Source organism: Leptopilina heterotoma, unplaced genomic scaffold (genome assembly GCF_015476425.1).
Source record: "Leptopilina heterotoma isolate Lh14 unplaced genomic scaffold, ASM1547642v1 Lhet_198, whole genome shotgun sequence".
NCBI lineage: Eukaryota > Metazoa > Arthropoda > Insecta > Hymenoptera > Figitidae > Leptopilina > Leptopilina heterotoma.
Genome location: NW_025110914.1, coordinates 304,384 through 328,029, shown reverse-complemented (window position 1 = coordinate 328,029; position 23,646 = coordinate 304,384). Strand labels below are relative to the sequence as shown.

The following is a 23,646-nucleotide window of genomic DNA, read 5'->3' as shown; positions in this document are numbered from 1 at the left end:
ATCTTTGGAAATTTTGGATTTTCAATCTATTTTAATACAATTTTCCAAAAGAATTTAATTATTTAAAAAAAATATTGATAAAATTCTACGCAAAAAATTTAATTATTTTCATAAATAATAAAATTATGTTTAGGAACTCAATTATTTTTATAAATAATAAAATTAATCACAGAAATTCAATTATTTTCAAAATTATAAAATTTCTTCGCAGAAATTCAATTATGTTAAAACGTTTTAAAAAAATTCTCGTCAGAATTTCAGTTATCTTTATAAATAATAAAATTTTTCTCGGAAATTCAATTATTTCCAAAAATTTTAATGAAATTCTTGGCAAAATTTCAATTATTTTCATAAATTTTCTTGAATTTAATGATTTTCAATGTATTTTAATAAAATTTTCCAAACAAATTGTAAGGTTTAAACAAAGTTTGATGAAATTGTACACAAACATTTAATAATAAACAATACAAATTTCAAAGAAATTCAATTACGTTCAAAACTTTTTTTAAAATTCTCGTCAAAATTTCAATTATTTTCAAAAGTAATAAAATTTTTCTCCGAAATTCAATTATTTACAAAAATTTTAATAAAATTCTTTTTCTTCAATACTTTACAAAACTTTTTCCGAATTTAATGATTTTCAATATTTACAATTTTAATAAAGTTTTCCGAAAGAATTCAATTATTTCAAAAAAAAAATTAATAAAATTTTACTCAAACATTCAATTATTTTTTCATAAATTATAAAATTCTTTTTAGGAACTCAATTATTTTTACAAATAATAAAACTCGTCATAGAAATTCAATTATTTTCAAAAGTAATAAAATTCTTCGCAGAAATGCAATTTTTTAAAAAAATTCTCCTGAAAATTTCAATTATCTTTATAAATAATAAAATTCTTCTCCGAAATTCAATTATCATCAAAAATTTGAATGTAATTGTTGTCAAACTTTCAATTATTTTCAAAAATTTTTCCACAATTCAATGATTCTCAATTTATTTTAATAAAATTTTCCAAACGAATTTAATTATTTAAAACAAATTTCAATAAAAGTCTACGCAAACATTTAATTATTTTCATAAATAATAAAAATATCACAGGAATTCAATTATTTACAAATTTTTTATAAATTTCTTTGCAATAATTCAATTATTTTTAAAACAGTTTCAAATAAATTTTTCGGAAAATGCAGTTATTTTTAAAAATTTCATTATAATTCGTCGAAAAAATTTAATTGTTTACAAATTTGTTTTTAAAATTTTTTATGAGAATTTAATTTTAAGAAACATTCAATTATTCTCTTAAAAAATTTTATAACAAATTAAGAAAAAAAAATTTAATTCTTTCGTGAAAATGTTTGGAATATAACTGAATTTTTGCAAGGAATTTTACTACATTTATAAATATAATTGAATTTTTTCGAAGAATTGTACCATTTCAAAAAAATAATTGAATTGTTTCGAAGGATTTTATTAAAATTTTTGAAATTAATAAACAAGAATAATTAATTATTAAATTAGTTAATAATTAAGTTATTTAAAATTTGAATCTGAAATTATTCAAAAATTCATATTTGAAAAAAAAATTTTAATTTGCATAATAATAATAATAATAAATTGAATGTCAGGTTCCGCTCGCTAGCGCACGTAACATTTTTTAGTAATAAATAAAAGGGGTAAAAAATTGTCTGACCATTGAATTCCTCTCAAAAAATTATTATAAAAATAATTTTATTGAAGATTTGTATCATTTTTTTGATATAGTTAAAAATGTATCCATTGAATAAATTAAGATGAGCAAAAGTTTTAACATTTTTTAAAATTAATTTTTATAAAATACTTTATAATTATAATTTGTGACAAAATTCATTTTTTTTAGAATTTTTCAAACGAAACTAACTTTATTTATTTATTATTTTAAGAGAAAAATAATCGAAAAATGAACAGTAAATTTCTAACAGTCACAGGCTGTTAATGAATTTTTTTTAGAAATGAATATTTGAAAATATGTCAATTAAATTTGTTTACAGGATGAAAGTAAATGTCTCAGTGTCGCAATTGAAATTTAATTTATCCGAAAATAGACTGGTGTCGCTTGTAGATTTTCTAAATCTCCTTGCGATACCCAGTCAGGAGGATATTGACGCCATAAAAACTGATTATCTGAAAAGTGTCAAGGAACCGAAACCCGATTTCACATCAACGACAGATAAATTAATTAGAGTACGTTCAGTCGTTGCTTTATCTTCGACTGTTGTCGCCCACAACATGTCCCACTGCATCATGAAAGATTTACAAAATTTCGCCAAATTGGAGAAGGAAAAGTAAATTTCAAGCACATTTCAATTTTAATTCAATCCGATTTTAAAAATTAATTTCAATAAATTTTAATTTCACAATTTAATGATAAAAAAATTAATTTCATTAAAATTTTCGTAGAACTTTGTAATAAGAATTTAATTGATTTAATTAAAATTAATTCCATTTTCTAGGAGCGTTGTATCATCTGAAATAAGCGAAGAAGACTTGGAACAATTATTCCGAATGACGAATGTATCAGGTTTTGATGACATTGTTTCACCTCAAAATCGAATTAATTTACTGCTAAGATTCGTTATTGGCGAGGTTTGTTATTAATTTTCTAATTTACTTTGTTTTTCTATTTACAGTTGGGTCTGCAGACGCATTGTCAACATTGATTTTTTTTGAGAAAATTTGATCCAAATTACGAACTTTTCTTTGAAACTTTTCTTTTGATGATTTTCAGCTCTCTTTTCATTTTGGTTACATGACCACAACTGGAAGACAAAAACCCTATTTGATTTTGAAATTCTGCACTTTGTATTTTGAGTCTGCCATTATGGAATATGGATTTGCCCTTCAATCGGGAATTGGTACCATTCTTTTAGCTGATAAAACCGAAGCTGGTGTAACGGGATCATATTTAGAACTAGTCTCCACTGATGGACAGTATGAAGTTTGTTCTGTTTCGTATCGTAAGGTACGAAATTTATTTTATACATTATAATAATTTTCTAGTTCTCAATTACAATTTTTTATTATTATTATGCAAATTACAAAATTTTTTAGTTTGAAATTAAACTTCTATTTTTAAACAAAGTCAGATTCAAAAATTTATAAAATTGACTTATAAACTAATTAATCATTATTAATTATTTTCCATAAGTTATAATAGATTTCTTTGAAGCAATTCAATTATTTTCAAAAATTTTAATAAAATTCTTTAGAAGAAGTCAATTTTAATTTAATTAAATTTTAAATGAAATTTCTCGTAAAAATTTTATTATTTACAAAAATTTTAATAAAATTTTTTTAGATATTCGATTTTAATTATTTACTTTCAGTATATTTTTTATTAAATTTCTTGGAAGAATTTAATTATTTACAGAAATTTAAAAAAAATTCTTTGAAACAATTCAATTATTTTCAAAATTGTTAATGAAATTCTTCACAAGAATTCAATTATTTACAGTATAATTTATATAAAATTTCTCGAAAGAATTCAATTATTTATAAAAAAATTTTATAAAATAATAAAATTTGTAATGACTTTTACTTTTTAAAAAAAAACTTGAAAGAAAGTCTTCGTAAAATTTAATTATACTTTAAAAATTTGCAATTAAAATAATTATTTAAAAAATTCAAAAAAATTCTTCTAAACAATTCAATTATTTTAAAAAATTTTAATGAAATTCTTGGAAAGATTTCAATTATTTTCAAAAATTGTAATAAAATTCTTTAAAAGAATTCAATTTTATTTCAATTTCTTTTAAATTTAATTTATTTTTAATGAAATTTTTTGAAAGAATTTTATTATTTACAAAAAGTTTAATAAAATTTGTTTATTAGATTTTAATTATTTTCAATATTTTTTTAATTAAATTCCTTGAAAGAATTCAATTACTTACAGAAATTTGAAAAAAAAAATGCATCGACACAATTCAATAATAAAATTCTTTCCATGAATTCAATTATTTTCAATACAATTTGTATAAAATTTATCGAGAGAATTCAATTATTTTCAAAAATTTTAATAAAATTCTTTACAGGAATTCAATTAGTTTCATTACAATTTTAATAAAATTTCTCGGAATAATTCAATTTTTTTAAAAATTTTAATAAAATTCTTCGTAAGAAGACAATTATTATTTTCACAAATTTTAATAAAATACTTGATAAGAATTCAATTATTTTTAATGCAATAATTTTATCATTCCAAACATTTAAGAGAAAAATGATTTAAAAAGTTTACAAAACAAAAAATTAAACAAAAACAACTAATTTCAAACTTAGAAAAGAATTTCAGATAACATTTTTTTAAAAAAATAATTGAATTTTGGAGACGTTACAATAGTAATTTTTAGGAATAATTAAATTTTTATTATTGAATTAAATTTTATGTTTTAAATTTTTTTTACAATTTCTAAAAGTAATTGTGTTTTTTGAAGAAAAATGTTTAAAAAATATGAAATAATTATTTGACAGAAATTGAATTTCACAAAAACTTTGAATTATAATTGTTAGAATTAGGGAAAAGTTAAAAACTTTTCTAAAAATCAGGGAAAACTCAGGAAAATAAAAGAAAATTTCGTGACATTTCTGAATAAAATAAACGACTTTTTTTGCACCTTAAAGTATATCCAAAATAAAAAATAGAGAATGGAAAATAAAATAGAAAAGAAAATAAAATTAGAGAAGAAAATATTTTATTAACTTTTTATTTATTGATTCAATTATTTAATTAATGTTGAATCTGAAATTATGTAGAAATTAAAATTGATGTTTTAAAAATAGATTTTTTGTAATTTACGTAATAAAAAATTGAATACGACGTTTCGGAGAAAATAATTTTGATTAATTAATTTTATTGAAAAATAAGTTAGGTTTTTAATTGCTCTGTAATTTTTTGTCACAGGTTAAAGCCAATTGTCCAGACTTCAAAGCGCATTTTCGCAATGTGGAACGATCTTTAACTGTTAATATTATGAATTTAAATGTCGTTTTTCACCGACAAGCTTTTATGAAATTGAATAATTATTATTCCAATTTATACAAGTAGGTGCAAATTATTACAATTTTTTTATTAACTATTTGGAAACTAGAGTCAATATTCAAAATATTGTTTAATAAAATTTAAATAATGAAAAATACGATTTTTCTATTTCTTCTTTTAGAATTTGTTATAGTCAAAATATTCAAAATATTGTGGACATGGTTAAGCGCAACGCTGTTCTTTTTATAAAAACGGAATGCGATCCTCCAATTCCACCTGGTAAGCAAATTTTTCACTTTTCATTTACCAATTAATATTTTAATTCAATTTTTCGAAATTGTTTCAATATATTTGTGATTGTATGGTTAATTTTTAATTTTTGATTTTAGGTGCAATCAAATTGAGTTATTCCATCAGACTCAATACTTTTGTTCTAAAACTCTGCAGCAAAGATTCAGATTTTTTGATTTTTAAAATTATGGGCTTGGAGAATGACTGTATTTACAATGCCAATGAAAGAATGATGTTAAGAGCACATCTCACGAGTTTAACAATTGAGGATTTGAGCAGTGTTACTCTTTTTTCGAAGGTAATTGAAAATTGGAAAAAATTTTAGAAATAATGTCCCTTAAAAAACTAAAAAAAATTTTATTTTACTTATTTTATTTTATTTATAAAAATAGTTAAAACATTTTTCATTTCTTCTATAAAAAATATAAACTAATTGATTGATACTTTTCTAAAAAAGAAAAAAATATGTCGATTTCTTTTGTTAACTATTAATTTTTTTCACATTTCTGATAATTATTTTCGTTAAAAAAAAAAAAACTTGCAGATTCTAACCAATGAGGATGACAAAGTATTTGATTTAAAATACGTGAGGCACACTCCAAAATTATACAAATATTCTGAACTCGATGCAAAAAATGAAAAAATTATGTCTGATGGAAGTTTCAAACTTTCCATCGGCAGGATAAATTGTGTCTTTATTTCTAAAATTCTCTGCGATTGTCAGGTATGTAAAATTTACTCAATATTTATTTTTTCAACTTTGAGTGTAAAATTTTTTATTTTTCGTCTAATCTACAAAAACTTACTATTTACAATTTTTTTTTTCGATTTGCTACTTTTTGGATACTTTTTTTTTATTTGTGTAACTAAAAGCTACTTTTTTCTCTTTCTTTAAAAATTTGCACTACTTTAAATTCGCTAATAGTTGAAATCAAAATATTATTCTCAAAAAATTTCATAAAATCCTTAAGAAACAATTAAAAAAAAATTGTAATAAATTTCCTTAAAACGATTCAATTTTTAACAATTTTTCGAAATTCAATTATTATTTTCAATATCTACTATTTTTTTCAAAAATTAAATTATTTAAAAAATTTTTAATGAAATTCGTTGCAAAAATTACAATTATTTTTATAAAGTATAAAATTCATCGCATGATTTCAATTATTTTTAAACAATTTTAAATGAATTTTTGACAAAAATCTTTAGAAGAATTTATTTTTTAGAAATATTCAATTATTCAATAAATTTTTTATTTTTCTATTAAATAATTGAATTCAAAAGTTTTGTTATTTTTAAAAATAATTAAATTTCATTATTTCAAAAAATTTTTAAATCGAAATTTTTGAAAATTATTTTTAGTGTTGAAAAACTGTTATAATATTTAAATTTTGAAAAATTATTAATTTATAATAAGATAAACGAAGACATTTAGACAAAGACGTTAAGGACTTTATTAATTTATTATTGAATAATTCTTTTTAAAAATGTTAACAAAAAATGATTTAATTTTGGAAGAATTAGAATTGTTATTTTTAGAAATATTTAAATTACAAAAGGATTTTGCATTGAAATCACTTAAAATATTTTAATTCCGGTCTAAAAAGAAATAAGTATTTGAATATTTATTTAACAAAAGTTTTTTAAGTTTTGAATGTAATTTAATTTAGAAACTTTGGAAAAAATTAGTGTTTCGAAAAACTTGAATAATTTAAAAAGATTGAATTAAATTTCCAATTGCTTGAAAAATTTGTCAAACTTAATTAAAATAAATTTTGTATTTTAAAGAATTTTAATTTCTACACTTTTAAAATTATTCTTTTAATATAATCGCATTTTTGAAGAATTTAAAATAAAAGTTTGGAAAATAATTGAATTTTGCAAAAATTAGAAAAAAGTCAGGAAAATAAAACACAGAATAAAATTTTTGTGATTTTTGCTAATTGTCTAAAACGAGTTTTTCTTGCTATCAAATTTTATTTTTCGATAGCTACTTTTTCTACAACTTTTTTAATTTTTAGTCTTAAAGATACTTTTTGCTACTTTTTAAAAACAAATTATCAAGTACGAATCCTGTCTAATATTAAAAAAATTCTATTAATTTTTATTTTATTTATTATAATAAGTAATTAAATTGAAAAAAAAACCTCTCAATTTTTCCCACAGAATTTTCTCCATCCATTTGTAAATTTTCTCCATTCCCGAGTTTCCGGGCACTTGAAAAATTTATTCTTTTGGAGTATCACGGAATTTATGAAAAGCGAAATTAAACTTCAAGTCTCAATTGATCTTCAAGGACCTACATTTCTTCTTCCACAAAAAAAAGATTATCCAAATCTTTTGGTTTTCGATATTGGTGAGTATTTGAAATCCGAAATCATTTTAATTTCAAGATATTAATTTTAATTTTAATGAAAAAATTTAAATTGAATTAAGTTTGTAAATAAAGAAAACTAAAGTTCAGATTAAAAATAAAACAAGAAAATATTTTTAAAATATTATTTAAATTTAAATTACGAAAGAAATTCAAAATAAATAATTATTAAAGATTAAATTACTGAAAAAATTTCTCTTTCCAGGTAATTTGACGATAGAAAATTTTCTAAAAATAAGTGAATTGACAAAGCACAGCAAAGTCAATAACGAATCAAATCTTTGTGTGCTGGATAATATTTTGATAAAATTGAATGCAATGATTTTGTCCAGAGCAATAATGACACTTGGTGGAAATTTGGAAATTCAAGTAAGATTCACACAATTTTATTTTGCAACAAAATAGAAAATAGAAATAATGAAAAATACAAAAATGTAAAATACAAAATAGAAAAACGAAAATAAGTGTTTTTTCTAAAGAATAATTTAAATAATTTATTAAATTTACATTAACAGGAACCAATAGTTGAACCAATTCAAATTCGTTTCGACATAAAAAGAAAAATAATTGATCGCAATATTATTGGTCGTAAAATGGACGATCAGTGTCTATGTCACATTCAAGGTTCAATTGATGCGATAACCACGAATTTAGGACAAAAAGATTTAACATCAATTTTCTCATTATGGGAGGAGAATTTGTCGAAGACATTTTTGGCACGCAAATTTTTAGGCTACGATGTTGATTCGTCGGGAAATAAATCGACAAAAACAGAAGATGCAATTGTCAAGAAATTGGAAGTATTTTTTTCACAAAATGAAAATCCAGTTTGCGAAATAAGTCTAAAAGTGAATTTAGATGGATTGCAACTTAATTTATTCTCAGACACAGAGGAGGTACTTTTCGCTCGAGAGCCAATTAAAGAAAAACAAAAACACTTTTCATTAAAACACGAAGCACGTTAGTTTTCTTTTATTTTCATTATTATTATTTCTTTCAGTTATCTGCTCTTATTAATTCTGCTTTTTTTTAATTACACTTTTTCTAATTATTTTGCGGAATTTTTTAATGTTTCTTTTTCAATTTTGTCGGGTTTATTATTTATTTAATTAAAAATTGGACAAAATTCAAAAAGAATATTAAAAAATTAAAGTTAACTTTAATTTTTAATTATTTGACGACTGAATAATCATTATTATATTATTTAATTATTTTAATTAGTTTTACACACAGAGCTTTTAACTGAACATTTTTCACGAATGAATCAATAATTAATTAACTATTTATTAATAAATAATTTATTATCTAATTAATTATTAATAATTAATTAACTAATTAGTTAAAATCGAATAACTAATTCAGGGTTGCCACAGGTCAGGAAATTTTTTCAAAAGTACTGGAGAAATATTCAATTTCTGAAATTTATAGGAAAATTCTGAATTTTGTTGTCTAGCAACAATATTTTTCTTTAAACGTTAAAAAAATAATTGAATTTCATAAGAGTTACGCTTTCACTTTTTATAAATAAAATTTAATTATTCATTTTCAAGCATCAACTGCAATTTTTTAATAATTTTAGATTCAAAATTTAAAAACATTCAACTTTAATAAAATTCTTCAAAACAATTAAATTATTTAAAATACAATTGTTACTAAATTGATCGAAAAAATTTGCAAGAATTCAATTATTTTTAATATAATTTTAATAAAATTACTCAAAAAGATTCAAATTATTTTTAAAAATTTCTAAAAAATTCTTTATATCTAAGAATTTAATTATTTTCAATAGAATTTTAATTGAATTCCACAAATGTTATTATTTTCATCAAAATTTCCATAAAAACTTAAAAACAATTAAATTATTTTCTAAAATTATAATTAAATTCTATGTAAAAATTAAATTATTTCAGATACAAAATTATAAAAAGTTTGAAAAATTACTAAAATTAATATAAAAAGTTATCAAAAATTTTATCTTTTAAAATAAAAAAATGTCACATATTAACACGCAAAATAGTTAAAATAAATTGATTTCTAAATTTTTTTGCAATAATATTATGACAAAACTTATTCTGTAAATTTGAATTAGTAAAAATTTCAACTAATTAGAACAAACGTGATATGAATTTTCTAAAAATGAATTTTTTTAGTTCTACATAAAACAAGTTTTGGAAAAGTTGAATTTTAAAAGCTTTTAATTAAAAATGTTGAAGAATGTATACTTAATGGAAACATTTTTGAATAATTGAAATTTCATAAAATTGAATTGTAAACAAGTGGATTTCAGAAATATTTTAGGTGAACTTTTTTTTTAAATAAATAATTAAATTTTCAAGAACTTTTCTCAAAAATTATCAAAAATAATAATTTAATTAGAGAGGAATTTTAGTTAAAAATTTTAGAAAACAATTGAATTCAAATCTTGAAAACATTTTTTTGTAAGTTACAGTAGTTCTTAAAAATTATTGAATTTCAAAAGATTTGAAATTTGAAACTTTTAAAAATCATAATTCCTAAGGAAAAGTGATAATGATTAAATATTTTGAAAAAAACTGTTGATGTTCCGAATTTTGAGAGTAAATTAAAATATTCTTTAGAGTCGGGGAAAAAATCAAAGTTCTGCCTAGAAATCAGGGAAAAATAAATTAATCCAATTTTTGTGGCAACCCTGTAACTTTCCAATTTTACTTTTCTTTAAAAAAAACTGAATCTTTTTAGGTTCTAAGTTCACCTGTAAGAGACTTAAATCATGGACTGTGTAAACTTGTTTTTGGAGAAATAAGTTCGTCACTCGAGCTTTTTAATAATAAGAGTATGACGATAAAAGTTTCGGTTCGAAGTTGTGAATTGGAAGATATGCGTAAACGAGGAGCAATCGTTAAAAAGTATGATTATCATTTTTATAAAAAATGCAAAATTTGTTTAAAATTGATTTTTGAAATTCGAAAAATTTTAATATTTCGTTTTGCTTTTTTTTGTAGAATTATTCAGTCACCGGCGAAACGAATGGGAATTAATTCTGACTCGGGAGTTTACATATCGATGCCTGCAGCATTGGACTTTTCTTTCGCTAGAACATCAACGGGCGATACTTGCTTCGATATGCTGGTTGAAGAATCTCGTGTCAATTTGTGTATTCCATTTCTGTTAAATTTAGTTCAATACTTCTTGGATTCGATACCAGCGGAGCAAATTGACGAGGGTCTCATCAACGAGGGTTACGAGGGCTATGATAACGAAATTGTAAGTACGAAAATGGAAATTAATATTTTTTTCGAAAAAGTTTGTTTTTACAAAGTAAAAACTTTGTTTTACATGATTTTCCTTTTATATAAAAAAATATAAATATTTCATCAATTTTTTACAGTGAGAAAGGAGCTTGCTTTTGACAATAAAATTTTTTATTATGACTTTTTGATTATTTTCAAGTTTATTCAAAATAGTAGTTTCTAAAATTTTTTTTCCAAAAATGTCACTTTGGTCGACTTATTTTGATAAATTGTGACTTTTTCGATTTTTCTTTAAAAAATTCTTTCCAGAATTTTATCAAAACTTTTTGAGAATAAAAATTGAATTCTTTTGAAAAGTTTGATTAAAATTGTATTGAAAATAATTAAATTCCTGTAAAGAATCTCATTAAAGTTTTTGAAAATAATTAAATTGTTTCGAAGAATTTTATTAAAATTAAAAAAGTAGAAATAAATAATAATTCTTGATCTAAAATTAAAATTTTTGAAAATCTAAATTTTAAATAAATTTAATTAGCATTCTGAAGAAATTAGTTTTTTGAAAAATGTTAACATCAAATTTTTGTAATTAGTTGAATTGTTATATTTAGAGGAAAGTGTAAGGAAAATAATTAAAATTTTCAATAAGTGAATTTAGAAATTCTGAAAAAATTTATTTTTCTAAAAAATACTTTTGAATATAATTGAATTCTTGAAAACAATTAAAAAAATTTTAAACAACTGGAAATTTCGTAGAATTTTTTAAAAACAAATTTTTTATTTTTAATAATTTAAAAACAAAATTATCGAGTTTTTGTAGAAAAAAGGGAAAAATATGACAAAATTATTAAATTTTTGTTTTTTTTTCTTTTTCCAAATTGTTGTCAAATCCAAAATCCAAAATTTAGCTTTTAAAGTATAATGATTAGTAATTTTCTTAATTTAAATAAATAAATTAACAATCATTTTAAAAGTGCGACAAAAATGATTTTTTGAATTAAATTTCTTATAAAGGGAAATTTATACGTTGAAGAAAAATTGATAATTTCAAAATCAAGTTTTCTTTAAATTTCACAAATTCAAATAAAAGAAAAAAAAACAAATTTATAATTGTATAAAATTGATAAGCTTTATTTCAAATTAATTGTATAAATAATTAGTTTATTTTCAATTTTCAATTACTTTTCAGACAACTGCTATAAAACAGGAAACCCACACTCCGCTGGATCCCACTTTATTCGCAGAAGAACAAACAGGTATTTATTGAAGGAAAAGAAGTTGGAAGTATGATTTAGAAAATTATATTTTATTTAAAAATTTACTACTTTTATTTATATTTCTATTTCTTTTATCATTTATTTATAATTTCGCTGATTTAGAATATAAACCAATCTGCATTTTGGAAAATTTCTGTCCCTAGAAATAACTTAAAATAAAACTTGCAAAAAATAAAATTATTATTTGTTGTAATAAAACTTCAACTTACATAAAAAATAATTTGTTTATTAAAAAGAGAGATTCTTAATAAACAAATTATTTTTTTGCTTCGTAGTTTTTCTTATTTATAAACTTTTTAGACTGGGGATGAAATAATCACCAGAATGTGATTTAGCAAGTTTACACCGTCAATTTATTTCTAAAATATATAAAAAATAATTTTTTTAGTAAATATTAAATAAAAAAATATAAGTTTCTATTGAATATAAAAATAAATAATAATAAAATTCTTTTTAAATTTAAGGTTCTTCGATTTCAATCAGAATTCGAAAGCCGGAGCTGCTTTTGTTTGGCGATCTGAGTGCAAGTAATGCTCACGCAATTTTGTTCCAAGCGGAATTGATGATTGAATCGAGTCGTCACAAAGGCTCCTCGTCAATTGTCTGCACATTGTCGGATGTACGAGCCAAGAGCAAAAGTCAGCAACGATATCTTCGACAATCACCGCACTGGGTTTTACTTCCATGTGATGTGGAAATCTGTCGGAAGGAAAAAATTCAAGAAATTCAAATTAATGCAATTGTCAGTTCGATTAATTTACATCTTTCTGTTGGGACAATTTGCACTTTTACGGAGGTAATTCAAAAATTCAATATTAATCAAAATTATGATATAATTTTATGAAATTAATTTGAACATAGAAAATAAAATATAATAATTATTGAAGTGGTTTAAAAATAAACATTTAGGATATAAACAAAAGTTCTTTTTCTTATATAAATGACAGAAAAAAACGTCTTTTCGTAGTGTTCAACTTTCTCTAAAATAGAAAAAATTGACATGTCCTTAAAACAAATTCAGGCCTCGGATAATATGACTTTACGTCTTTTTTCTTCTTATTTTGATAAAATTCGATTTTTCCTCCACACGTTGCAACAAAATTCCACTTTTTTGGTTTAAAAAATTAAAAAAGTAAGTTATTTTCATTTTCACAGGGTGAAAAATAACTACACTCAAATATTTTTCTTAAAAGAGGTTTATTTTTTTCCAGTCTCTAAGCGTATAAAAATAACTTTTGTCCTGAAAAGAAAAATTATTGTTCTATCTTTCTAAAAATTATTAAAAATAATTATTTTAAAAAACAATTTTCGTTAAAAATTCTAAATTCTAAACAAAAAATTCTAAACACAATTAAATATTGGCAGAGTTATATAGTAAAAGTTTTTAAAAATAATTAAATTTGAAAAATTGATTTTGTTTTCAAAAATAATTAAATTTGAAAAATTGATTTTGTTTTCAAAACTAATCAATTATTACCTATTATTTTTTATTATTTCCAAAAATATTAATAAAATTTTTTGAAACAATTCAATTATTTTCATAAATAATAAAATTCTTCTCAAGAATTCAACTATTTTTATAAATAATATAATTCTTCGAAGGAATTTAATTATTTTCATTACAATTTTAATAAAATTCGATTTTTTTTTTACAAATTTTAATAAAATTTGTCGAAAGAATTCACTTATTTTCAATACAATTTTAACTAAATTCATAAATAATAAAATTCTTTTAAGAGGAAATCAATTATTTTCAATAAAATTTTAATAAAATGTGGTTTTATAGAATTCAATAATACTTTTAAAAAATTTTTATAAAATTCCTCGAAAGAATTCAATTATTTTCAAAAATTTTTATAAAACACTTTAGAAGAATTCAATTAATTTTAGTGCAATTTTAATTAAATTCGTTAAAGATACTCAATTACTTTCAAAAATTTTTATTAAAATTCTTCGAAATAATTCAATTATGATTTAAAATTGTAAAAGTTAAAAAAAAACACAAATTATGGAAAATAAAATATTTTCTAATTTTTTCCTTAGAAAATGTCTATGAAATTTATTCATTACATCGAAAAATGGAATTAAAAATAATTGAATTTTGGACGATTTTTATTTTTAAGTGAACATTGTTTTTATTTAACTATTTTTTTTGAATTATTGAATTCTTTAAGAAGTTTTCAAAATTATCCAAAATAAGAATTTTAAAAAAAAATTTCTAAAAAATTTCTAAAAATTTGAGAAAATAATTGAATTTTTGAAGAATTATAGTATCTATAGGTATATTTATAGAAATAATTACGTTTTGAAAGGTTTCGATATCAAATTTGTGAAAATTAAAATTTTGAATCCTAACTTTTATTAACAGTTAAAAAATATTAGTTGAAATTTTCGTGAAATTAATTGAAGTTTTGAAAATGATAGAATTTTGGAGAAGTTATAATTTACCTATTTTTAAAAAAATAATGTTAAAAAATTTCAATAACTTATTTGAATATAATTGAATTTTACAAATCTTAAAATTGAAGTTACTATTGGAATAACGGAAAAAATTAAGAATTTTTCTAGAAATCATGAAAAAGTCTGGAAAAAGTTGATTCGAGGCCTGTAGATTTAAAAAAAAAATAGGAAAAAACAAAATAATAATGCAATTCTCTTTTTTAGATTTTTAGTGAAACTTTAAACTTCTTTAAAAGAAGCGACTGCGAATTAACTTCACAAACAATCAATAGGGATTCTAATTCACACAACGATCTCTGGTCACCGAAACCCGTGTCCCATATTCCATTCAAAGAAACTGAGAAAGGTTTGGAAAAAATTCTCGAATATCTTAATTTTAATTTATTTTTTTAATGATTAATTTAATTTCTGAATTTGTTTAATTTAATAATTTTGTTTTATACAAATTTCTTTTTTTCAGATTTCTCTAGTCACTCGTTAAATATATCTGAATGTGATAGACAAGTAAGATATTTCGAATTAAAACCTGTATCAATTCACGTGCAATTGGAAATGGAAGAGACCGTCGAACGAATTTCGCTATTAAAAGGAGATTCGGAAATTAGTGGAAGTGTCTCTGATTGGGATAGTCCCAATTTCCAAATGCAATCTAGTGTGAAAATCTATGTCTATTGTTTTAATGTTAATACTAAGCTGTGGGAACCATTCATTGGTCTGTGTCCAGAAAATAATTGTCAATATATACCATGGACGTTAACATTTAAGGTACGTTTTTATAATTAATCAATTTTTAATTTTCAAAATCTACATTAATATAATTGTTGTATTTTTAACGAATAAACTAAATAAATTCTTTTTCAGATGTACCAAGACGAAGCTTATTCACTAAGTTCTTGGCTAAACTATTCTCAACAGCCCTTGAGAAAAATAGTTTCAAAGAAGAAGAAACGAGAGATGGATAGTAGTGAAGACGAGAATAATGAAGATATGGTTTTTATTCCCCCAGCTCATGCAACTCCATCAAAAATAACTGGTATAATTTAGGATTTAATATTTAAGATTTTTAAATTCAGAATGAAAAGAAAAAAAATTGACATGAAGTATTGTTTTCAGAGCTAAATTATAATTTCGAATGTGATGATTCGGATTCAGACAATAATAGTGAATCGGAAAAATTGGCAAAGACCTTTAGTCATCTTTTTAATAAGGACACAAGCGATGAGGAGGGAAGTGAGTCCGACGAGTCCAGTAAATACGAAGACGAGGGCTTGGAACTGACACCTGAATGTCTCGCAGAGCCAAGTAAATTAATTGAAAAATCACTTTTCCCAAACTGTCACCTTTTTAAATCTTTTGAAAATTTTTTCATCTATTTCGTTAATTTTTACCTAATTTGGTCTATTTTATAGATTTTACAAATATTTGCAATCGAAAATTTAGTTTATAAAGCTTTTAATTAATTTACATTTTAATAAATCTTAATCTTAATTTTTCAAAACTTTCATCGATTAAAATCTAAATTGACTTTGAATTTAATTATTTAAAATTATTAATCTTTAGAATTTCAATTCATCTTATTTTCAATTCAGCTATAAATTCAGTTGATTGAAATTTAAATTATCTAAATTTTTGAACAAAGTAAATTTCAAACTCTAAAGTCAATTAATCTCAGATGCAATCATTTCAATTTACAGTTTATAATAAATTATTTTATTTATTTATATTTTAAAAACAATTCGGCGAAAGTTTAAAAACTTTTTTTTTATTTTCTTATAAACATAATTTTTATGAATTATATATTTTATTCATAAAAACAGGCCTCGAAAAAATTACTTTTTGGACTTTTTAAGACTTTTTCGACATATTTTCAAAAAATGCGACAATTTTGACTTTTCTTCCAAACTTTACAACAAAATACCACTTTTTTGGTATAAAATGGAACTTCTTTCGATTTTCATAGTACGAAAAATAAATATAGTTTAATCTTTCATTATTTTTCATTTTTTTAATATTCTTTTAAGATAATTCAATTTTCGAAATATATAATCATAAAGTTTTTAAATAATTGGAATTTTCTAAAATTTTATTGAAAACTTTTGATTTTTTGAAAGTATTTCATTAAAATTTTTGAAAATTAAATTTTGAAGAATTTTAATTGCAGATTTTGAAAATAATTAAATTCTCAAAAGTTTTAATGAAAAATCTTCAAATGAAAATTTAAAAACTAAATTTAATGAAAATTAACTTAAAAAATTATATTAAAAATATTTTGTTAACAAATTAATTCTTAGAATTTGTCATTATAATTTCTTAAAATTCAATTATTTTTAAAATTTTCAATTACTTTTTTCTACCTTTCACTTTGTTTTTAAAATTTCTGTTTTAGAAATATTTTTAAAATTTTGGGGAAAAAAATCATTCTTAAAAAATTTTAACTGAAATTCTTCAAAAATCGTTTAGGTTTTTAAATTGTCCAAACACTTTTTAAAAAAAATTGAATTATTTTCTAAAAATAACATTCTAATATCTTTAAAAAAAACTAATTTTTTATCATTAATTTTTAAAATTTCAATTTTCTCCAGAAAAAGTAAATTGAAATTTTTCAAAAATCTACTTTTTTTAGGCTTCGGATTAGAATTTTGGAGAAATCTTATATTTTCAATATTTGTAATTAAAAATCTTCAAAAACTTCATAATTTTTAATATTTTTCAAAAAAATTCTTTTTTAAAATTCAGTTTTTTTCAAAAAATTTTACAAAATTTCAATTATTTAAAACTTTTTCAATTACACAATAAAATTGAAAAATCTATCATCTTTTCGATATAATTTTATATTTTTTTGGTCTATTTTATCTATTTTCTTTTGGGTATAATAAATAAAGAAATAAATATGATATAAATATTTAGAAAAATTATTTACTTCAATAAAAAAATAAAAACTGAATTAAATATTTGCAAAGTTTGTAAATTATTTTTTTCAAACGTAACGTAAAACGTTATTATAATAAATTTGAACTTTAGAAGGGAAATAAATAAATTTCCTTTAATTTAAATTTTCTAAACTTTAGGGACATAAAGAATTTCAAAGAATCTAAATTTCAATCAATCGAAATTTTATTTATTTCTAACTTTTATTAATAAAAAATTGTCAGTCTTATTGTTACATTTAAAAAAATTTCAATTTCAATTTTGAAGAAAAAATAAAGTTATTCAAAATCTCAATATATAAAAATTACTTATTTTGCAAGAAGTTTATTTTATGTAATTTTTTTTTCACCTTTTTGTCCTATTTTTCAAAAATCATTCACTTTTACACCTATTTCAAAGAAAAAAATACTGTGATCCCTGTTATTATTATAATTATTATTAACATTGTTGTTATTATTATTATTATTATGTTTATTTATTAATGAGAGTAATTTGAGATGCATGAGAATTAATAGCGACTTAATTTTGCAGACAATACCGTCATTGAAACACCAATTAAAAGGAACACTCGAGCCACATATTTTATCATAAATGCAAAAGATAAATTAGATTTAACCGTCTCGCCTAATACAATTGCACTGATGGAATTAATTTACAGCACGTACTTGAAGACAAAATGCGATATTCCAATAGTGGTCACTAAGAGTGGAAAACTTAATTTACAAAATAATATAGGATGTGAAAGTACAGTTCAATTTCTTGTCAAAGAAAAGGTAATCATTTTTCTCTTCTCAATATCGCTCATAATTTCTTCCAAAGTTGAAAAAAGCAGAAAAATTAATTCGAAAAATTGTGATAAAATAATATAATTTGGAAATTATAATTTTGTTGTTCTTTGTTCAATTAGGAAAACTCGGAAAATCAGACACGCCTAATTGCAGCTAAAAGTTTTCACGAAGCAAATTCCCCGCCGAGTGTGCCGAGCAGTCCGGAAAATGAATCTCTTTCTAAAATAACAAGCCCCTCTAGTATTGTGAATATAGACAGTGAAATGTTGGAGCAAAATGAAGTTTCTCAGGATGGTGCTTTGCAAATGTTTCCACCGTTTGCCGATGAATCGTTAGTTAATATTTATAAGAAGATAACGTCTGAGCGTCTTCGAATCATGGTGGAAGGTACATTTCTAATATTTTAGAAATTTTTGCTATAAAAAAGCCTGAATAAAATAAAAATAAAAAGATAAACTTGAAAGAGATAAATTATCATTCGTAATTAAGAATATTTTATATTTGGTTTTTTTTTAAATATTAATTTCTGATTTTCATTGCATTTTGAAAGGTTTCGATGACGTTCAAATTTACTGTCCAAGAAGGCGAGGATGCAATCAAATATCATTGCATCCAATTAAAAATGGTATTCGATATCATTTAATCGTCGAAACAATGATCGATAGCCAATTACATAGAACCATTTCGGTTCACTCTCCACTACAGGTAAAATGAATAATTTCTATTTTTGAGATTTTTAAAAGAAATTTGATACTATTAATTATTATTAAAAATTTGTAGATACGCAATGAAACCTCCTACGCAATAGGCCTACATTATAAAAAGCAATTAATGGAAAAACTACAAATAGCGCACATAGGACAGGCTTTGAATCCATTTGATGACAATATGAGAATGACAATTATCGAACCAGATGAAACCTACAATGTTCCTTTGTTCATTGCTTATCACTTTCCGATATATTTGTTACCTGCATATTTAGAGTGAGTTTTCTTATTTATTACAATTTATTATTTTATTATTAATCCTGACATTAATAATCTTCTACCTTCTATATTAATAATCTTCTGGTTCCGAATAAATGTTCGCAGTTTAAAGACAGTTTTTGTCTCTTCATTTTTTGTTAATTTTTCTTGTTGAATGTTTTGAATTTTAATTAGTAATTTTTAATAATTTTGAAAAATAATATTGATAGCTTGATCGATCACTCCGAGTTAGTCAAAAAAATAAAAAATTAGAAAATTAATTTTTACATTTCAACCGTTGAAACGTAATTTTTTTTTTTTTTTTTGACTTACTGGGAGTGATTGATCAAGCGATCAATATTATTAAATACCATTACCACCGAGTGATAGATTCAAATTAATATTAATTTTAAAAAAAGTTGAATTATTCTTGTTTATTATATTCAAAAAATTCTAATAACATTTTATGCAAGAATTCAATTATTCTCATAAATGATACCATTCTTTGGAAGAATTCAGAGTTATTTTTATATTGAGTAAAATTCATCGCGGAACTTCAATTATTTTCAAAACAATTTAAATAAAATTTCTCGAAAGGAATCAATTTTTATTTTAATTTTTGATAAAATTTTTTTGAAAGAATTTAATTATTTTCCAAAGTTTTGATAAAATTCTTCACAGAAATCCAATTATTTTCAAAACAATTTTAATAAAATTTTTCGAAAAAATTGAATTATTTCCTAAAGTTTTAATAAAATTCTTCTAAACATTCAATTATTTTCCAAACAATTTTAATAAAATTTCACAAAAGGATTCAATTATTTAAAAAAAAATTTTAATACAAATTTTCGAAGGAATTTAATTATTTCCTAAAGTATTGATAAAATTCTTCGAAACATTCAATTATTTTTAATTCAATTTTAATAAAATTTCAGGAAAGTAATCAAATTATCTATTTTTTAAAATTATTAATAAACTTTTTCCAAAGAATTCAATTATTTCCTAAAGTTTTTTCATAAAATTCTTCGAAACATTAAATTATTTTCAAAACAATTTTAATAAAATTTCACGAAAAGATTCAACTATTTTTAAAAATTTTTAATACAGTTTTTCGAGAGATAATTTAATTCTTTCCTAAAATTTTGATAAAATTCTTGGAAACATTCAATTATTTTCAATTCAATTTTTATAAAAATTTGTCGAATAGATGCAATTATTTAAAAAAAATTTTTTAAAAAATTCAATTATTCTCTAAAGATTTGTTAAAATTCTTTGTAAATTTCAAAATTTTCAATTAAAATTATTTTAAAAACTGCATTATTTTCATGAAATTTAAAGAAATTAATCAAAATTTTAACTATTTACGAAAACTGTAACAAAATTGTTTCAAAGAATTATTTTCTAAAATATTTAATAAAATTCTTGCCAAGAATTAAATTATTTTCAAAAATTTTAATAACAAGACTCTAAATATTTTCTAATTTTTTTTATAAAATTCTTTGTAAGAACTCAATGATATTCAGTAGATTAATTTTAAAATTCATAACTTTTAAAAAGAAAAGTTATTACAAAATTTAGGAAATGAAGTAGCAAACATAAACTAATTTAAATCTCCGAATAGATTAGCGGAATACAACGATTATTATTAATAGATCTTTTTTGCTTTGTTGTGCCAAGTGTTGAAATAAGGTAGAAATTGTAAATATTAATAAAGTAGAAAGTCAGCAAACTTTTTTCTTTATTTTTAATGAAAACTTTTAATATTATTCAAAAATGGTCATTGAGAAAGAGAAATTATGCATTTTTTTTCCTTTTCTAAAAAAATATCGTCTTGTAATATTGTAAAAATAATAATTGACAAATCAAGATTACGCAAAATTTTTTAATTTTTTTTCTATTAAAACATGAATGTTTTGTTTAAAAAAATTTATCTGACAAAGCGTAATTATACATTTCATTCTATTACCATTTCTAAAAAATTGGAAAATGATTTAACAAAATGTTAAACAGGTATTATTAAAAAAAAGCTGAAAAAATTTGCATAATTTCTTATTTTTTAATCACAATTTTTAAGAAAATTTAGACTTTTTAGAAATCGGGAAAAAAATTGACATAATTTCTATTTAATAATTACAATGTTTGTTTTACTATTTTTTCTTTAATTATTATTTTTTAAACTTTAATAATAAAAATACATTGTAAATGAGAACGCGCGTATTTAATGCTGGTTAATAAATAAAATAATTATGAAAATAATAAAATGGAATATTTAATTAAAAATAAAATACTTTCTGTTTGAATGTTGACAGTGATAAGAAGTATGAAGTTAGTGACGAAGGACTAAGTTGGAGGGAATTGAGTGATGATTTATATGTTCCTAAGGATATTTATTGTAAAGTAAAAGAAAGCAATTCTCCAACGGTGTTTGGAGTAAAAGTGATATGCTCGAAAAGTCAGACATCGAGTCAAACAAAAAGCCAAGTTCCAGAGTACCTGATACGAATGCTACCGCCTCTTATATTTGAAAATAAGTTGCCTTTTGTCATAGATATAAGTATACCCAGTGTGGATTACGAGATGCGAATCGAGCCCGGGGAGAAAATAAGTATTTATTGTATAAAATGCAATAGCGCTATACAGATTATTTTTAAGGTACTCACTCTACTCCAAAAGAATCTAAAAAAACTATATAAATAATCATAGACATTGTCCAACAAGTTCAGAACTTTTTTATTAAAATTAAAACAAAAAACAGCAAAATTATTTCAATAAATCTCGAATTCTTGGACATTCTGTCTATTTAATATTGAAATTAATTATTTTTAATAAATAATTGATAATCATATTGACAAAATATTGAATTTTTGTCTAACAATGAAATCTTTTTCAGATTCAAAACTATTTGGGTACTCAGTGGTGTGGAACGCTTCAGTTGACGTCTAGTTTAGAGAAGAAATTTATAAAAATGTTTAGCGATAGTGAATCAGAATTTACCAAACCATTTTTGCTGTGTGTCGAACTGAATAAACTTACAAATTGGATTGTTGATATTTATGCACAGTATTGGATTGTAAATAAGACTGGTCTACCTCTCAGTATCAGGGTATGTAAATAATTCAAAAAACAGAAAAACTTTCCATTTTTTCTATATCAATTTTTGCCAAAAGCATTTCATAAGAGAAAGATTTTTTATTATCACCCGAAGAGAAATCGTCAATTTCTACTATTATTATCAATACTCAAAATTTTTCAGAAATTTGACCATTTTTTTAAGAGTTTATTATTTGGAATAATTATTATTATTGTAATTTATTAAGTTAATTTACTTGTATATTAAATCTCAATTTTTTGTGAAATTGACATAAAATTGACGTCAATTTAATGAAATTCCCAATTTCAGGAATTCCACTGGTCAGAGAAATCAGGGAATTCAGGAAAAAGTTAGGGAATTGGTCAGGAAAATGAGGGAAAAGTCAGGAATTTTTATTAAAAGTACTGGAAAAAATTAAATGTTTAGAATTTATAAGAAATTTATGAATTTTTGTGTCTTTTTGTTTGCCCCATAAACTATGAAATGACCACGAATTCTAAAAAAAAAACCTTAAATTTTTTCTATTTCTGACATAATTTATTTTAAATAACTCAATTCTATTGAAGAACTGTCATAAAGTTATTACTTATAAATCATTTAATGAAGTTTTTTTTGAAAACTTTTAATTTCAATTCTGTTGAAATTAGTTTCAATTTTAAAAATTTTAACATAATTCTTTGAAAGAATTCAACTATCTTAATAAATATCATAATTCTTTCCAGAAATTCAATTATTTTCAAAAATTAAAAAAAAACTCGTTGATATTTCAATTATCTTTATAAATTGCAAAATTCTTCGTCGAAATTTAATTATATTCAAAAATTTTAATAAAATTCATTGCAAAATTCAATTGTTTTCACAAATAACAATATTCATCGCAAGAATTCAATTATTTTCAAAAATTTGTCTTAATTCAATGATTTTTAATACATATTCTACTATTTTAATAAAATTTCTCAAAAGAATTCAATTGTTAAACAAAAATTTTAATAAAATTCTACACAAAAATTCAATTATTTTCCAACAAAATGAAAATTTCAAAGGAACTCAATTACCTATTTAAAATTTCTATTTTAAATAATTGAGTTCATATAAAATTAAAATATGTTAATTTCCTGAGAATACATTTTTTCGAAACAATCAAATGTTTTAAAATTTGACATTAAATTCTTCGCAGTAATTTAATTATTTTTATAAATTTTAAAATTCCTTTAAGGATTTAATCAGATT

General features: G+C 21.5%; 1 protein-coding gene across 1 annotated transcript in view; it reads left to right on the top strand.

Moving 5' to 3' along the window:
- The window catches only part of LOC122501054 (vacuolar protein sorting-associated protein 13C-like), a 50,219-nt gene that overhangs the window by 11,371 nt on the left and 15,202 nt on the right, over positions 1–23,646 (top strand). Inside the window, exons 13-36 of the mRNA XM_043610284.1 lie at positions 2,032–2,325; positions 2,494–2,626; positions 2,769–3,002; positions 4,938–5,077; positions 5,197–5,294; positions 5,405–5,604; positions 5,851–6,030; positions 7,473–7,662; positions 7,886–8,049; positions 8,196–8,576; positions 10,399–10,565; positions 10,662–10,923; positions 12,097–12,163; positions 12,649–12,980; positions 14,849–14,990; positions 15,105–15,409; positions 15,506–15,677; positions 15,758–15,946; positions 18,104–18,345; positions 18,480–18,747; positions 18,911–19,065; positions 19,141–19,343; positions 21,635–21,977; positions 22,216–22,428. Of these exons, the coding sequence (XP_043466219.1) occupies positions 2,032–2,325; positions 2,494–2,626; positions 2,769–3,002; positions 4,938–5,077; positions 5,197–5,294; positions 5,405–5,604; positions 5,851–6,030; positions 7,473–7,662; positions 7,886–8,049; positions 8,196–8,576; positions 10,399–10,565; positions 10,662–10,923; positions 12,097–12,163; positions 12,649–12,980; positions 14,849–14,990; positions 15,105–15,409; positions 15,506–15,677; positions 15,758–15,946; positions 18,104–18,345; positions 18,480–18,747; positions 18,911–19,065; positions 19,141–19,343; positions 21,635–21,977; positions 22,216–22,428 (5,074 nt within the window). The remainder of the gene's footprint in view (positions 1–2,031; positions 2,326–2,493; positions 2,627–2,768; positions 3,003–4,937; positions 5,078–5,196; positions 5,295–5,404; positions 5,605–5,850; positions 6,031–7,472; positions 7,663–7,885; positions 8,050–8,195; positions 8,577–10,398; positions 10,566–10,661; positions 10,924–12,096; positions 12,164–12,648; positions 12,981–14,848; positions 14,991–15,104; positions 15,410–15,505; positions 15,678–15,757; positions 15,947–18,103; positions 18,346–18,479; positions 18,748–18,910; positions 19,066–19,140; positions 19,344–21,634; positions 21,978–22,215; positions 22,429–23,646) is intronic.